Source organism: Thrips palmi, unplaced genomic scaffold (assembly GCF_012932325.1).
Source record: "Thrips palmi isolate BJ-2018 unplaced genomic scaffold, TpBJ-2018v1 HiC_scaffold_16, whole genome shotgun sequence".
NCBI lineage: Eukaryota > Metazoa > Arthropoda > Insecta > Thysanoptera > Thripidae > Thrips > Thrips palmi.
The window spans coordinates 11,781,590-11,798,584 of NW_023144625.1; the positions used below are offsets into that span (position 1 = coordinate 11,781,590).

General features: G+C 41.7%; 3 protein-coding genes across 6 annotated transcripts; 1 reads left to right on the forward strand and 2 right to left on the reverse strand.

Annotated features, from left to right (window-relative positions):
* Positions 1-3,165: 3,165 nt before the first annotated feature.
* On the reverse strand, positions 3,166-6,750 carry LOC117641994 (probable ATP-dependent RNA helicase Dbp73D). The gene is made up of 11 exons (XM_034379715.1): positions 6,583-6,750; positions 5,629-5,983; positions 5,395-5,545; positions 5,121-5,251; positions 4,843-5,023; positions 4,548-4,742; positions 4,305-4,478; positions 3,917-4,211; positions 3,673-3,838; positions 3,448-3,585; positions 3,166-3,372 (listed from the first exon to the last, which is right to left on the reverse strand). Exons 1-11 carry the CDS (start codon positions 6,603-6,605, stop codon positions 3,187-3,189), a joined length of 1,995 nt encoding a protein of 664 aa, XP_034235606.1. The 5' UTR covers positions 6,606-6,750; the 3' UTR covers positions 3,166-3,186.
* A 53-nt stretch (positions 6,751-6,803) lies between these two features.
* On the forward strand, positions 6,804-7,572 carry LOC117641997. Its single transcript, XM_034379721.1, has one exon. The coding sequence runs from the start codon at positions 6,909-6,911 to the stop codon at positions 7,455-7,457; it is 549 nt and encodes a 182-aa protein (XP_034235612.1). The 5' UTR covers positions 6,804-6,908; the 3' UTR covers positions 7,458-7,572.
* A 436-nt stretch (positions 7,573-8,008) lies between these two features.
* LOC117641996 (sex-lethal homolog) lies at positions 8,009-16,531 on the reverse strand. 4 transcript variants are annotated; one of them, XM_034379716.1, is made up of 7 exons: positions 16,135-16,531; positions 15,938-16,018; positions 15,158-15,354; positions 14,846-15,021; positions 14,625-14,738; positions 14,371-14,531; positions 8,009-12,049 (listed from the first exon to the last, which is right to left on the reverse strand). In XM_034379716.1, the coding sequence occupies exons 3-7, from the start codon at positions 15,323-15,325 to the stop codon at positions 11,865-11,867; spliced, it is 804 nt and encodes a 267-aa protein (XP_034235607.1). In that variant the 5' UTR covers positions 15,326-15,354; positions 15,938-16,018; positions 16,135-16,531; the 3' UTR covers positions 8,009-11,864. The 4 variants fall into 4 exon arrangements, with proteins under 4 accessions (XP_034235607.1, XP_034235608.1, XP_034235609.1 ...); XM_034379718.1 differs by lacking the exon at positions 8,009-12,049 and adding an exon at positions 12,645-13,940 and having other exon boundaries at positions 16,135-16,530; XM_034379719.1 differs by lacking the exon at positions 8,009-12,049 and adding an exon at positions 12,645-14,262 and having other exon boundaries at positions 16,135-16,529.
* Between the last annotated feature and the right edge of the window lie 464 nt (positions 16,532-16,995).

A 16,995-nucleotide genomic window follows, 5' to 3' on the forward strand; every position in this document is an offset into this window, starting at 1 on the left:
GCCCTGGCCGCTGTCCCCAACGGGTATCTGCGTGCTGACATGTCCGCTGTCCGCGTGGAGGCCGCTCGCCGTGACCGGCCCCCCCAGCCCCGCCAGCCCCGCCAGCCCCACCCCGATCCAGCCGAGTGATTGATACGTGCTGTCACTCCGTCATCCGCATCGGTTTATCGAGTTTATCGAATAATAAAATCGCTGTCCCGGCTTCGTCCAGTCCGCGTTCCAGTTTCGTGGCGGGGCGGGGCGGGGCGGGGCGGGGCGGGGCGGGGCGCGGGCGGGGCGCGGGCGGGGCGGCGGCGGGGCGGGGCGGGGCGGGGCGGGGCGGGCGGGGCGGGGCGGGGCGCGAGCACGGCGATGAGGCGACGCTGGCACTGGCGGTCGTCGCCGTCGTCACACGGCGTTAGCACTGCGCCCCGCCACCTCGTGCACCTCGTCTCGGATCCCCAATGAATACACGCCGGGCTGATTCCGAACAGTGCAGTGTCCGCGGAAGGCCGCGTCCGCCTTGTGAGTGCGAGAGAGACAGAGACGGCCTGCAGGGCGTAGTGGGAGGACGTCAAGAGCGATGACACGGCCTGCTCACGGCCAGGCTCTATAAGTAGCCCGGCCCGGACGTAAATGAAGAAATAACAGGTCGCCGAGCGCCGAGCCTAGATGGCCGTGCCACACAAGCCGCGTCCAGCGCGCCGTGCCGCCGTGCCTGTCGCCTGTCGATGGGAAGGGAAAACGACTAATTGGAATTTTAAGTGCTGCTCTATTGAAAGTTTTCCTTCTTATTTCTTCTTTTTAATTTTTTGGTTGGTTAATCGGCCGCATTTTTGTTTTGGTCGGGACCGCGCGGTTCGGTTGGCCCGGTTAGCCACCCCGGGAGAAGTGCGGGGGAAGAGGAAAGGGGGAGGGGCTCCGCCATGGCTCCGTCGGCGAGCCGAGGACTAAGGGATAAAAACGACTGTCGAAACGGGTGCCGGCGATGATGATTCACCGGGTGGGCCAAGCCTGGCCAAGCCTTGGGCCAAGCGCAGTGTGCCGCCGAGGCTGCATCACGAGGTGCCATGAATGGTGCGGCGTAGTGCAGCCAGTGCAGCGGACTCCAGGGCCGGGGGACGGAGAAGAGGAGGGGCAGGGCGGGCAGGGTGCGATCGGGCAGTCGTTTCGTCGCTGTTTCTGTCGCACTCATGGGGCGCGTTCCGTGGGTGCGAGAGAGGCGGAGCGACGAAACGACTCTTCGGAGTCGCTCGGGGGAGGGAGCCCCACCGGTCGAAAAAAGACCAGAGCCCCCGAGGGGGAGGGCCGCTCTGGTGTAGGTCCTCGGAGGCACTTATACCTTTCCCACCCTTTGGCACGATCCTGGGCCAGGCGGCCAGGCCCTGGAGAGGAGGCGGCTACCGCGTAGGCGCACTCTCTCATCCACGCGGCACCAAGACTCTAGTGGGCAAAGGGTTTCAGCGAGGGCATCGTGGCTACAGGAGGATGAAGACTGGAGCGCTAAAGAGGCCATTACGGGCGCGCCGCCGTTTTCGGACGTGGCCAGCGCGTCCGAAAGCTCGAGTAGTCTTCGGGTCCTCTTCGGCTGGTCTCGGTGCATCTCCGGGGGTGGGGGGCGCGTAGCGGGGCAGCCTTCGTGCCACCTGGAGCCCGCCAGCACACCCGAAGTGTCGCCGAATGACGTCGGAAACACCCGAAGACTGCTCGAGACTCGAGGATCGCGCAGGTACAGTTTTATGGGGGGCAATTTAGCAGTCGCGCGCTGGCCTGTGGAGAAGCATAGGACGTTAGCGCTCCAGTCTTCATCCTCCTGTATCGTGGCTACTGTCGGCGCGCCGAACATACCGACGAAGAGCAGTGGGTCCGCGCGGCCCCTCTGCCTCCGCCCCGGCGGCCCACTAGGCGGCCCCGGACCGCGGGCTCCGGCTTCGAGATTGGGCGTTAGATTGGCGAGGAACATCGTGGATCGGCGCCCCCTCCCGCTCCATCCAGTGACGTGCTTTGGATGTGCGGTGCGCATTGTTCCCCGGACGAAACGTTGCAGACGACAGAGAGAAACGATCGGGGCAGCGCAGCCGAGTTAAAGCCCCGAGACCGAGTGCCCGGCCTTCCTCTGCTCGGAGTCGGAGCATCGAGAGACTGTCCCTCTCCCTCTCTCCCGCAGGATCCCCCTGCAGACTGATTCCGAGAGTCGTTTTCGTCGCTGTCTCTCTCGCACTCATTGGGTGTCGCGTAGAGGTGCGAGAGAGACAGCGACGATGACAACTCTCGGAATCAGTCCTCTGCGGCGGCACGCCACGGCCGAGGTAAGGGTCCTGCTCCTTCCTTCGCTTGCATCGCTGCGGTCCCGCTTGCAGAATTGTCCCCGAAAGTCCCGGCCGGCCGGACCCTTCTTGTTGGGATTCTTTGCGCCGCTTTGCGCCACGCAGCTCGGCCTCGGACGCTCTGCTCCGCGTTGTGCACCGCGAGCCTCCGCCGCCGGACAGCACCTGGAGGTCCTGCAGCCGCCCTTCCCCCGGCGGCCTGAGGCCCGGCTCCTCGCACGCCTCGGACCCGGACCCGCTGGCCGCAGGGGCCGCAGGCGTGTGGCCGCGAAGCGCGAAGCACAACGCGGAGTCCTTTCTCCTTCCCCGACTGGCGGGCAGCGGGCCTGGATCCTGGACCTCTTGGTCCTTGAGGACTGCCGCCGGGCGCTTCGACGCTTTGGCGTTACCGGCCGCGAGAGTCCGAGACCGAGACAGCGCACGGCGCAGCGCGTCCTCGTCTCGTCGCCTTTCCCTTTACTTGGCTTCCCTCCCCCCACGCCAGACCATGGTGAGACGCCGGCCCGGCCAAAATGCTCCACAGGCCTAAACTCCCCCTCCCCAAAACAAGAGCAACAAGACGTCGTGCAAGTCAAGCCATGTGCATCGTAATCATTATTTCGCCCGCGCGCCTGTGTGTGTGTGTGTGTGATGCGTGCGGGAGAGAGAGAAGAGAGCAGTGGCGGGCCCGGATGCTGCGTCACGCATGCTGCCAGTAGAACTTGCGCGCTCTGATTTGATGTCATGTTTCTTTTTATCGTTTCTGTGACTTAGAATACATGTTCATTTTATCATCAGCGCGTGATGTTTGGTTGAGTTAGCAATTGAGACTACGGTTGTTTTTAAACCAAAAGGGATTTAATAATATAAATGAAGTATGTACAAATCAAAACACATTTAATTATTTACTAAGAACTTTCCTTAATTTACGGGCATATTTTTGTTTTAAAATAGTAACTTTTGATGTTGGTTTCACTCCTCTTCTTTTGCTGAGCAGGGGCTCACTGCCTGAGGTCCTCACTTTTCTTGATTTATTTTTAAATTGTTTTTTCTGGCGAATATTCTTTACCTTGATTACTTGTTCCGTCTGCACATAGAAATAATCCATTAATATTCAGCAAAGTTATCAAATACAAGAATAAAATGCAATTAAGTATAGTACCATAATGTCTTCTTTGAGAGATGTCAGGGCACTCTTGTAAACGTCCTCTAGAGCTTTGATGCTTGAAGTGTCAACAATTTTCTCCTTGACTGTGGCATCTTTCTCGGCATCTTTCAGCATTTTCATAAATTTAGGTTTCTGTGAGGCGAAAGAAAAGAAGGTAAAGTTTTTAATGCAACAAAATTAACAGACAAAGCGAAAGATTACTTGGGGAAACATTCACACCTGTCTCTCTACAAGTAAACTAACAGCTGTTCCTTTGCGACCAGCACGCCCTGTTCGACCCACTCTGTGGATGTACGTTTTAAGATGCTTGGGAACATCATAGGAAATCACGCAGTCTACATTTGGAATATCAATACCTCTTGAAAAAGCATCAGAGCATACCAATCTGAAAGAAGAAATACAGAATATGTACAAAAAAAAAATGAACATTAAATTATTTATAATAACATTCTCACACACTTACACATTGACACTGCCCGAAACAAGTTTTTTCAGGATTTTTTCCCTTTCAATATGAGTAAGTGTTGATGAAACTTCTGCTACACCTTTGGTGTCCTGAAGAAGATGTTTCATTAAAACTGCTAATCTGTGAACACTCTCAATTGTGTTTGCAAACACAATAACTGTATTCCAGTTTCCTTCTGATATGAGACTATACAAATATAATGGCTTTGTATCAGGGTCACACAACACCCACTGTTCAGTGATCTCCGCTGGTGTTGAGAATTTCCCAACAAATGAAGAAATCTCAGTTTGCTCTAGATAAAAGAGATACATAAAACAATGAGATGAAAACAAATAATGCCATCCAAGGAGTTAGTTACAAGTTTTAGGTTTGATGAATAATATACCTGTACTGCTTCCACTGACAACAACTGATGTAAACAGCCTTGGCTGAAAGAGATTTAGTTCTTTGAGCAATTCAGGATCACTACTGAGTGTAGCAGAAAAGAGCAATTTCTGTGGTGGTGGACGTCGGAGAGCTGTATCCTTAATGGTCAAGGAAGCCACTCTTCTAGTCTGATCTAAACAAAAAAACAATATTAAAAATAAATAAATTGGCATCTAGTAATTAGGAAGTAGAGTATGCGTACCTGGGTGCAAATGGTTCTCCAAATGATACAGCCAATCATCCTGGACTGATTCCAAAACACGATCAGCTTCGTCAATAACAAGGTATTTCAAGTGATGCAGTGAGAAACCATTAGTTGATTTTAAATGATCAACTAGACGACCAGGTGTTGTTACCACAATATCAGCACAACTGTAGTGTTTTTTATTGGCTTCCGCTTCGATGTTAAGAAAAAAGAAGAACAAATGAAATGGTAGGTAATGAGCTTGAGTCAACTTGTTACACATCTTTTGAAAAGAATGAAGAAAAAAACTCACAATAATTGACAAGAAGTGACTGCTCAAATTCAAATGATTCTTTAGCATTGATGCACACTGCTTTAAGGTCTGTTATGCCTTTGGTAAATTCCTGGAAGACCTTGAATACTTGGGTGGCAAGATCTTGAACAGGAAGGACGATTAGAGCGCGAACATGCCGTACAAACCTGTGGCGCAATGCCTGCAGACAAAACACACAAAATAAATTGTTAGAGGAAAGTATTTGAGGAAATAGATGTCAAATATAATGGCAAAAACAAAAAAAATTGGAAATATACCTGTACAATGGGCAAAACAAATGCATAAGTTTTACCACTTCCAGTAGGTGCCGACACACAGACATCTCTTGGCCAAAACTGGAGCGGCTTGCCTTGAGCTTCCAGGAGAGCTGGAATAACTTGTTGTTGAACTGCAAATTACAGGAAATGAATGAGTGGAGAAACAAAATTATGCTTTCACTTTTCACAGTACATGACTAAAGTTGACAATAAGAAATTAACAAATACAATTCTGTTAATTATTTATTTTTATGCGTGCTGCAAGAAAGCTTACCAGGGAAAAAATGAGTTACTTTATTGGAACGCAGTTTCTCTATTAAATCTTTATCTAATTGAGGAACGTCATCTATTGAAACTGTAAGATTTTGAAGGTCAACAGAGAAGGTGGACGGGCTAGCAAGCCAATGTGGTAGTTGGGCCTCAACCTATGAAATAAGATTTGAATTAACATGCGCATTGTTCACAACAAATAAAAAACAGTTATTTTTGTTTTGTTTTTATAAATTACCTCTGACTTTTTGCCACCAAGGTTATCATCTCCCAGTATGGTAAAATTTCCAATAGTTTTAGAATTTGGTAATTTATTTCCAGCGCCCTTTTTATCTTTAGGTTTTTTCTCCTTTAATTTGGTTTCCTCTGGTTTCTTGATACTCCTTTCATTTTTCTTAGCTTCGTATTTAGCTGCCTTGACTTTCTGTCTAAGACTTTTCTTTTCAAGCTTTTTCTTCTCTTCTTGTTCTTTTTCTAAAGCCAACTGTGCAGCTATGCGTTTCTTTTCTTCGATTTTTGAGAGCAAACGTTGTAAATGACTTGATTTAGACGCTGATGCATCTGGCTCTGCCTTGGAAACATCACCATTGTATCTAGAACGCAAATTTGAAAAAGATTAAAAGGAAACAAAATTGTTTAAAATCTTGGGGAATAAAGGAAGGATAGCAGTTTATTTAAGGTATCAAAGGGTCATCAAATCCTGATTAAACCAACAAACAATCAAGAGAAAATGTAACTTTTGTATTCATGGAGTGAGTCAAAGACTAGTACAGGCTAGCTGTTCGGAATTGTGATAGGTATGTTCATGTCAGCATGACCACTCATGAGACATGTAAAATAAATGGTATGTGAGAGACTAGCCAACTGCCGCACCCTTGATTGAAGAACTTGCAGTGACATCCTCACTAGTCTCACCCTAGTGGTTTCTGCTCAATATGTGGTGTGAGCTTAGCAATGAAATCCTCGACAAATTAAATGCTCAAGTGAAACTTGTTATCTTTGAACAAACCATGCTACCAAATTGAAACAGCTAGCATGGTAGACTCTTGACAAAGGGTGTCTTTTCTCAAAACTTTGTCTTGAATTAATCTTAATGGGATATTTGATAGCAATGTCACACGTAGTGTAGGCAAATCAACACTAAACCATACTAATGTGGTTACTGCAATGCAAACAAGAAAACTTTTCCTACCTTTCGATTACGAATAAATCCATGACAGTGTAGTACTCTCGATGAAACGTGCGAAATCAGTCGCTCGAGGGATGATCTTGTCTTGGTTCAGAGTTTTTCTTCTCGCCAATTTGTGAACTGAAACAGGTACGAATTAACCAACACGCCACACGTGTTGTTGTTGATGGATGTCCTGCGAATAACACCAACCACCACCTATTCGCAGGAAAGTCACTTTTTCAAACAAATGAACGTCACTCTTCCAGCCCAGCACAGCAGCCGAAGCAAGATCAGCTGGGTTTGGCGTTGATTGTGATTGTGCTAAAGTTTCAAGTCTTCGTCCAAGGATGCCTCCCAGGTCGTTTGGTTGGTTCGACAGTCCCGATGGCGAGGACATTCTGCAGAAGATAAACCTCGCGTCAAAAGTGGGCTTCGTCGCTGGGATGCCCCTTGCCATCTACGATCATTGCATGAACCGCCAGGCAACTTTGAAAGGTTATGCCTTCCGAGCCTCTGCTTGCATTCTTCCTTGCGTTGGCGCTGGAGCGGCCTTCGCTCTGACGACGCAAAGCCTCTGCAAGAAGTTCCCCAAGACGAACCCCGAGTGGTGGTACATGGTGGGCGGCGTGGCCTCGGCGTCCGTGATCGGAGGGGCTGTTAAGAGCGTCAAAGTCGGTGCTGTTCTCTCCTTCTACTTTGCCATCTCCGGTGCCCTCGCCCGCAACTTGTGCGACGGCAAGCTGCCTGCTATTATGTTTGGTACACTGCCGCAGCAGCTCAACAACGACGACGAATTATTGCAACAAGACTACAGAATCGACCCTCAGCCAATGTGGAATATGCCTCTCCCAATGGCACGTCCGGCTAGGCCTCACTCTGATTTGGGTTTTTATTGATTTTACTATTGTCAAGCTAGATTTGTCTATTAATGTACATAAACTTGTTTAAATCTAGAAACTCTCCTGTGTCTGTGAAATATTGATGAAAATACATGCTGTCAATCCAGTTAAAGTTGTGATCCATTACTGCTGTCGTTATGACACTTCCGTGGTGAACTCCTGTTAAGAATAGCCACAACAGCTGTAGCTATATCATTGACATTCAATGCCTTTTTTTCTGTGGAAACTGTCTCATTCACTTGCGAAGGGGTTATTGGTCTGTAAGTACACCTAAGCTTGCAATTGTCTTCCAGAAGAAATTTAAGTTTCTCCAGAAAGGGGTATGGCGGACAAAGGAGGAGAGAGAGAAGGATTTCATTTTTTTTCTGGATTTTTCTGGATTTCTGGATTATATCTGCTGAATTTTTTAGGTCCCTTCCCAACTTGCAATGCCCCAGGGAGTATTTTTGTAGTAAGCATTTTGGGTTGGCCTCTCGCTTGGCATTGACAATGCAGGACCATATCTAGGTGGCACAACTCCAGGACAAATTAAAAAAATTGACTGCAGATTGACTTTGAGAAGTTTGTAATCATTCATTCATAAATATTTAACAACAGTACAGCATTTAACAAGTATGTTGTTCATTTGTACTTCTGTTCTTGAAAACAACATCCACTTCATCAGTGGAAGTAAGTTTTGAGGACATCAGGATGATATTTTTCATGAATATACGTAGTACTCATGAGCGATCCACATTCATTTCTTTCTTCAACAAACACCCTCAGTGAAGAGAGACCTGAATGACACTAAGCTTAAATAACAATGATTCAGAACGTAATGTGAAGACATTATGAGAACTGGTGAGAAGACTCCTTTGCATTTTTTTTGGTACCAATTTAGTACACCTTTAACTAGCGTGACTGACTCTCAGCTGATCTTGAAGGATACTACAAAACATTTTGAGGGGATTTAAAAACAAAGAAAAGTAGCTTTCAGTCCAAAGAGCACTCAAATGCCCATATGATGAGGGTAAAAAGGCAGAAGGAAAAACTGGGGAAAAAAAATACTGCTAGTAACTGAAACCTAAGGCACATCATGTTGAAATGTTGAGACAGTGGAGCTTAATTTCTATTGAGCTGAGACTCGCCACCCAAGGACGCAGAACAATGATGTAGTGCAGTAAACGCCAGCTAGCTCACACAAATGTGCTGTTGTTGTACAGGATTAAAATTGGATTAAAATAGAACAAGAAAGTCAATGTGATGATTAAATTGAACAATCAAACACTGAGTCCACTTAGCGACGAAAAAAGAGACAGTAATTACTGTCGAGAGGTATGATTATGATGATGATGACACTAATTAGGCTTAGATAACATAGTAAATCACAAATCAATAGCATACAACTGATTTTTGATAAAGTCATTCAATATCCCTCTCATAATTAAGACATAAGTGAGTGACCAAGCAGGGCCTTAAATATCTGAAGTAAATAATGAAATAGTATAAGGACACTATAAAATTTCATTTAACAACCATTATAATCGGTGTAGATTTATCTAGTACAGCACCTCAACAGATTTATATTAATAGATCTTTGACTATTATAGCACTTGAAAAGTTAATGAAACACTTAAACACCAACTCCACTTGCTTAATGAACAATTGAAGTAACATAAGCATGCCCTATGGTAAGCCCACAATAACATCAAGAAATGATCAACATTTTCACATTTAGATTTTTTACAGAGCCAAGATGATTTGGTGTAACACTTATGAAGTTACCTTATTCCATCATAAGGATGAGAAAAGAGTGGGAAGCCGTGAAGGAAGCAACTGTTATACACCCCATTAATTTACCTTAATTTTGTTCTTTGAACTTTTTTGACCAATGATAGAACAGGACAAATTAATTTTTCCTACAAAGGCTACTCAAACATAAAGTGAAGCAGTTATAAATTACACAACCATTAACATCAAGAGGCAATAAATGTTGCTCTCAGTTTAACAATAATACAGAATTCTTTCAACTACTGTTAGAAATTTTTCTCCTTCAGTCGAACAGAAACACAGATCCATAAGAGAAAGTGTGTGTATGCAAGTCCATACACTTAACATCAAACCTACATTTTTTCATTTTCTTCAAAATCTGAGATACACTTTAATACAACAATAACATTATTTAACAACAACAATTGAACTAGGGTGCACTTACAATAGTTTCTCCCAGATATTAGTGCCCACTCATGTCAGTGGATAAGCTAAACATTTGCAATACTGTAGTGTTATATTTAATTGCAAACATCACAGCCTGTTAATAAATGATTGCTTCATAAAGACCTGTTGAGTAGGATGTTAGAGGGATTTTTTTTCAGTCACGTCTCAAAAGGAAACCGGGAGATTCCACAAGAGGGGAGAAGTAGACAATGTTGCAAAGAATGAGTATCATATAGTTTGCATTATCATATGGAAATAGGTCATTACTGTTCAAGCCTGCTGTGAAGTGACAAGCAGGAATTTTTTGAATTCTTACTTCTTTGAATGGGAAGGAACAGAAATTATAGCAAGAGGCTGGTTGAAGATCTGAATCTTAAAATAGAATTAAAACAATTCAAAGGTACAACTGTGTTGATTTCTTTATCTTTAAATTGAATTGAAGCAAAACATGAACAATAACAAAAAACATTGGAAAGAAGAGAGCAGAGTCAACAACAACTAACCTAAATAATTTGTTTGTCTTCCATGAAGAACAAGAGAATACATTAGAAAACTCATAAATTTCCTGGTTTGTTGTAGAAAAACTCTCTTGATAATTTTGTAGCAGTCCTCCCCACCCTCTACTAGCCAAACAATTCATTCTAAAGGAATGTGCCAGTTTCAGCTTCTTTTAAGGACAAAATTGTTAACGGAATGCTACAATATAAATTTTTTTGCAACTAACACAAATCAGTGAGCTTTACAAAAGTTGAAACAAAATTCGCATTGGGTGCATCACAAAAACGTAATGAAAAATTTGTTCTGCTCAAACAGTACAATACATCATGCTTGATTTAACACTTTTGATAGGGAAACAAAAACCAATAATCTACAACATTAGCTGTCAATTTGTGCTTTTCTTTTGTACTACCTAGGGTATATAAAATCTGTGCTTGTTTTCACAAATTGTGGATGAGCTCTACATTCGTTTCAACAAATTATAAAAAGGTATTAACAACGGTATAAAACAGCAATAAGGAACAAAGCCATACAATGACTTGTTTTCTAGCTGAAGAAAAGAGGTAACAATGATGATTAAAAGGGAGTTTTAATTTTAAGCTAGGAGCAGCCAAACTTCATATGTTATTTCTGGCTTACGTAGAAAGAATCTGTAAATAACATTTAGGTAAGTCATAACTAATTTTTTTAGGCTGATTACACTAGTGACTTTTATAGTATTCCTCTGTACGCAATTTCTGTGCCAAAAGATTTAAAAAGTACAAGACATAAAGGAGGAATGTTAAACCCTCATTGACCAAAACCAAATGCCAAGTACAGATAAGCTCAATAAACAAAAGATGCACACAAAAATTTACTACCTTGAAGGTTTTACATTCAGTAATTGACTTAACATTACAACCTCAAGCTCTCAAGAAATCACAATATACACATTAAATATAACCCTCAAACAACAACGTACTTAGTGTTGAAACTGGATCTTTAAATTTCATAGATGCATGGTTTAAATGTTTTGACATAGTATACAATATCAAGTGAACTGTTGCTGAGGTGGCAGCAGCTATTGAACACGGTACTTTCCTGGCCGAAGCAATGCATCAAGAAGTCATTTGTAATCAATGTTTTAAACACATTAAGTATTTCGTTTAATTTGAAGGTAATGAGAATTACAATAAAATGATGACCTACTTTGGGCTCATTCCATTCAGCACAAGATTTACAATCTTGCCACTACCCAAGACACCAGCAATTGGGCTTGTAAATTCATTTTTCTGGAAGATGTGTCAAAATGCAATAACTTGATAATAAATATTATACCAGTGAAACATGCCACACAATAAGCCATGCTCAATGATGAGAAAGGCTTGTGAGAAAGTAAGTGAAGGTAGATATTTCTGGACAACAGATATTTCTTAATAGTAGACTTTGCATTATGAGAAGCCTAGGATACCCTTCTTCACCACAACACTCACAACTAGGCGCACAAGCGCTCCCAAACATACAGTCACACTCGCACGTAAGAACACACAAACATGCATACATACTCACATCCAAGTAAGGTAAAAGATAATTACATCAGCAAACCAATGTCAGGCCAACTTGATAACTTTAATAGTTTCTTATTATCACCATTTAGAGGAAGACGCACCAGGAGAAATGTGACACTTGATGCAAAGTTTTTCTTCCTGATTCTTTCTTTCTTGAAGTTTATCAGTTCCAGTTGTACATGTTATACCCTCCGCCCATACCAATAGGATTGTATCGATGCTGAAGTTTGTCCTGGCGTATGGCTCCATAGGTTTGAGCGCCTTGACCAAATGTGTTAACAGTGGTACTGGTACCCCCTCGGCCTCCCCGTCCGCGCCCTCGGTTGCCCACGACCGAAACTGGCATTCCTGCAACAGAAATTTAGGATACATTGAATTGCCAATGAAAGAAAAAAATATAAAAAAAAATAGGAACACATAGAGGTGTCCTTTTCATTCTATGATGAAAAATGGAGACCCCTGCTTTACTAAAAACACATATGCGCCATTAAACAACAAAAATGCTTCCCATGAAGTGGAAAGTACAGAACAAACACCAAACTATTGAATAAAGCACATTGTGTATAGTTGCTTGTAGCTGCAAGATAATGCCTAGTTCATTAAAATTCACTTCAAACATGATCCAGATGGTATTTTGTAAAAAAAAAAGTACATTTCCTGGAAATTGAACAAACGTTATGGGGCTTGACATCTTTCCCATGTAAGTTTAATGAATTAAACCTCACAGCAATGAGTAGATGCAAAGTATGTCCAGTCATAGTTCTACTGTTCGATAGTGTCTACAACTTTTCCACTGAAGTTTCAACCAAATCAACTCTGAAACTTTTTTCAAAGGAAGTCAAGATAGAAAAAAAAATTAGTAGCCAAGCAAAAATTAAAAAAAAAGAAAAAAAGAAGACAAAAAGAAAAAAAATTATATTGGTAGAAGAAATAAAACACAGACCATGTAACAATGGAAATTTAATCCACAATAAACTACAAATCAAAGCATTTGCCTTATGAACACATGCAAACACATGCAACCTCACTCAGAGTTTTTCAAATGTCAAGGTAGAACTTTTCCAACCAACAAGCAAGAAGTATGTTAAGTGTTGGATGTGGGCTCTAAATTAAAAGGTTACCTCCAACTGAAGTAACTATGGTGCTCAGTTAGGAAAAGTCATGCCCATCACAAAGAGCTTACAATAATTTCAACACAAATTTACACAATTGGTAGAATTTGAAATCAATCAAACCATGAGAAATCAAACAGTGTCATAAAGATCAAATATTACTGAGATAAGAAAATCTTTGAGACAACTAGAGTGAAACTAAACCACATGAATTCTGCAAATTAGTATCTTCTTTACAATTTTGAGTAGAATGTAATCCATTAGAAGCTCAAGATCATTTGAAAACTAGAAGATAAATGACAAATCAAAGCTGATTCTTTCTTGTCCACTTCAAATATCATATCCACAATTAAAGAAAGAAACAAAACAAAACAAAACTATGTGAGCAAGATGAAAAAAAAATTAGAACAGTACAAAATTTTTTAAATTTAGCACTTCATTGTGGATAAGAGATTTTTCTTTCAAGAAAAAAGGGAAACAAAATCTATTTAGGATCAAAAGAAAAAGAAACTGAAAGGATGTTTGAAACAGTTGACAACCATTCATTCAAACCATCGAGGTATTCTTCCATCCTCAATACTTGTAAACTGAGAGAAGGTACATTTAGTAATTATGATGCCATCACTCCAATTAATTCAGACAGTTAACATAGAGGATGTTACCACAAGATAATTTATCTGAAAGCTTGTACAAATGACATTTCTGCTTCAATGTTCAATAATACAAGAAAAAGCTATTGCATTTGAATAACACAAAACAAACAAACTTCTAAATACGTAAAGTACAAAATAAAGAATACAATTTGGTATCCACCCTGTATTTTCATGTGAAATTTTTTAAGCCTTCTCTCCCTTCCCATCCTTTGTCACTGTTGACTCTGCACAGTTAATAATTTAGTTAAGGTTGACTGAACAAAACATAAATGCAAACAAGAGTCACAATAGACTGCTAGTTACAAAGTGATTGTGTCTACTAAAGTGCACATAAGCTGGCATGGATGTTTCAGCAGTCCCCCAAAACCATCATTTAAACAAAAAATCTATAGAGCAGTCAGTAGTTTCAAGTGTGAGCATGCATCCTGTTTTGGCGTTTCATCCAATTTTGGAAGGCGAAGTTACATGCTGCAGCTTTAAATGAAAAAAGGGGAGAAAAGTGACAGTTGAGACTAATCAAAAAGTAATAACAGTACAGTTATCCTATTACAGGTGGAAACACATTCACTCAAACATTTATGGACTTCAATAATAATCAAAACAAAATGGAGCAAAGGTTATAATATGATGCCAAAACCTCTTCAAAAGCCTGTACATAGCAAGTGAATCAATCAAAATTTTTTGAAGAAGTAGGGAGCAAAGTTATTGAAGGTAGTGGCATTGACTAAGCCTAAATCCTCAGTACATGTCACGTCTTATGGTAAGTTCTCTTCATACTAAGTTGAACATAATACATCTAAAATATATTGAATGTGGTTAGCCATGTATGGTGGGGTAAGACTTACAGGAAAGCATGATCAACTGACTAGTCTAAATATGTAAAAAGAAACTTAACGAAACTTACCTCTACTTTGAGTGTAGCCGGCTTGCCAACCTGCATAATAGGCAGCCTTTTGCTTGCCGTGCTCTTCTGCTATTTTCACTTGCAGGGGCTCAGTCCCGCCTTCAGGGATAACCCCATTCATTTGTTGGATTGCATCCATAGCTTCTTCTTTTCTGTCAAATCTATAAAATACATGACATGTAATTATTTTGTTGCTTTAAGTACAACCTAATAGACCAATTTCTAATACATTTTTACGGTGAAGGGACATATACCTTACAAAAGCTACTCCTCGTGGCAATCCTGTAATTTTGTCTTTTAACAGATTTTTCTGCACAATTGTACCAAATTTACCAAACAAAACTTCTAACTGCCCTTCTGTAACATTCCTGTAACAGAGCCATAAATTAAAATGTAATTATGTAGATGTGTGCATGAAAGATCATCAAAAGCATGGCGCATATTAACCATGACACAATTTATTTTAAAAACTTACTTTGGAAGGTTTGTTACATAGAGATTAGTTTCTTTGATGTCCTCTCCTGAGGGTCTTGCAAATGATACTTTCAAACGCTTATTTTGTACTTGTAGACCATTCAAGGTGGAAATAGCATGGGCAGCATCTTCAGCCTTGGAATAGTTCACAAACCCAAATCCGTAGCTGTAGCCAGTCTGAAAATGACATGTATGTTTTGTTTTTGGAAGGTGCCAATAGTTTGGTTGAAAGTTTGGTTGAAAACCAACTATGACTAGGAGGCAAAGACTGACAGATGTGAGTGACCTGCTCTACACTAATAACTAGCCTCACCTTAAAGTCCTTCATAACACGACAACTTTCAACAGGACCAATAGTAACAAACATGCTGTAAAGTTCCTTCTCAGTCATATTTTGTGGTAAATAGTTAACAATAAGGTTTGTCCTGGCATCATCAGCCTGAGACCGATTTTGTCCACCACCAAAATCAGTCATGTTCATCACCTTTCTTCTGTACACAGAATGGAAAACTGAATAGGGAAAAGAAAAAGGAACATTTTAGAGACGGTTCTTGTCTTTAGGACAGAATGATACTTCCTAAACTTAGTATAAATTGGTCAAAGGGACCCAAAGTGGTATTGAAGTGAGAAATTTTTCCCTTCCGCAATTCACGGTAGGTTCTGGAGAAAAAACTACTGGAGAAAACAGATTAACCGTAAAATATTAATAAACGGGCCAAATAAATAAGTCCACAACAAATGTCATGGAAAATGAAGGTTAGGAATTCCAAACAAGCAGAAGCATTCACCGCAGAGGTTTGACACCAGTGCGAAAAGAAGTTCTAATTACCAATACGCTGCAGACCGAAAAAAATACAACAAGACTAGTGGTCGAAACGTCCGAGAAGGACCAGTGTTTGTTTTTCTAAGGGAGAAGGTCTGAGCAAAATGAACACAAAAGTAGGGTCACAGCAGACACGAATTGAATCCGCAGCTCCAGTTCTTTCATGGTTCCTCTTATATTCATCCGCCTTAAATCACTTCCACGCAGCATAGTAAACCGTCAATTTCATCAGAATATACTCTTTTCACTCGAAATTATCGGTCTGCCTACCTCCAATACCCCAAATCCTCTTCCAAAATTTATCCTGCTTAGACCACACAAGTCAGTAACACAATTTTGAGGAAAGAAGTGCTGAAAAAAGAGAAGCTATATCACAGTGATTTTGTAAGGGTATTGAACAAAATATTTTATTGTTACATGCTATGGATCTTTTCAGAGTAAATAACGACTCTTTCGATGTAACCTACATTTTAAACCCGTGTGTTGATGGCTGTTGTTCGTTGGTGTCGTTTACTGCAGCAAGGGCGGGCTGTTTGATTGCGTGGATTGTCGGGGGAGTACGCAATGGTCGACAAAAGGTCACCGTTGGATGGGAGGGGGAAAGTGAATGAGATAATTTAAAGGTTTTCAGATTTAAATCTCAGAGGAGTTTTTCTTGATCATTAGATGACAGCAGATTCAGTGGACTTTACACGAATTGATAGCTGTCGTTTGGAAGTGTTCCTGGCCTGAAATTAGTTCGGCAAGACAAGGATAGTTTATGGAATAAATAAGGAAATATTACTGGATATACTTGAACAAGTGTCAAAGCTAGATTTTAACGTTTTTACGACTTTCTACAAGTTTTTAAAATGTTGGCCAAGATAACCGTCTAAGTGTCTTCTGCTACAAATAGCCTGCTATGAAAAATGACAAGGATTGTCTTCATTGCCAACATAACTTATACAAAGCTTAATTTGTTTTGCCATTCACTTTAGGGACAGGTTGGTTGAAATTTAAATATATCTTTGAACATAATGGAAGTGAATCTTCTTATACTGAGAGATAGACGTTTTGCGATCCACGGTGCAGTTTGGAGTAGCAGTCATTTTATGGTATATGTTGGCAAGATAACATGGCGTATTTTGTCAGCTGTTTGTATTGCTGTGTTGGCGAGTGATGTTTTTATTTGGTTTGTCGAAAAAGATAAATTGGTGAACTTGTCGCGTAGCTTTTAAAGCTGTCGTCGTCTTTTAAACTATTGTCCGAAATAGATGAGCGCTCTTTGTGAATACCATGTCGTGGCTTGAGAAGGGCATATCGTCACTGAAGGGACAGATAACCAACTT

Bases quoted from the DNA above. Each gene is read 5' to 3' on its own strand.
- LOC117641994 (XM_034379715.1), bottom strand. From the start codon at position 6,605: ATGGATTTATTCGTAATCGAAAG. The intron at 4,743-4,842 runs GTGAGTTTTTTT...TTAACATCGAAG, and splicing joins GTCACTTCTTGTCAATTATT to CGGAAGCCAATAAAAAACAC. The intron at 3,586-3,672 runs GTGTGAATGTTT...TTCGCCTCACAG, and splicing joins GTTTACTTGTAGAGAGACAG to AAACCTAAATTTATGAAAAT.
- LOC117641997 (XM_034379721.1), top strand. From the start codon at position 6,909: ATGCCTCCCAGGTCGTTTGGTTGGTTCGACAGTCCCGATGGCGAGGAC.
- LOC117641996 (XM_034379716.1), bottom strand. From the start codon at position 15,325: ATGAACATGACTGATTTTGGTGGTGGACAAAATCGGTCTCAGGCTGAT. The intron at 14,532-14,624 runs GTATATGTCCCT...TGTATTTTATAG, and splicing joins CGAGGAGTAGCTTTTGTAAG to ATTTGACAGAAAAGAAGAAG. The intron at 12,050-14,370 runs GTAAGTTTCGTT...TTTCTGTTGCAG, and splicing joins CGGCTACACTCAAAGTAGAG to GAATGCCAGTTTCGGTCGTG.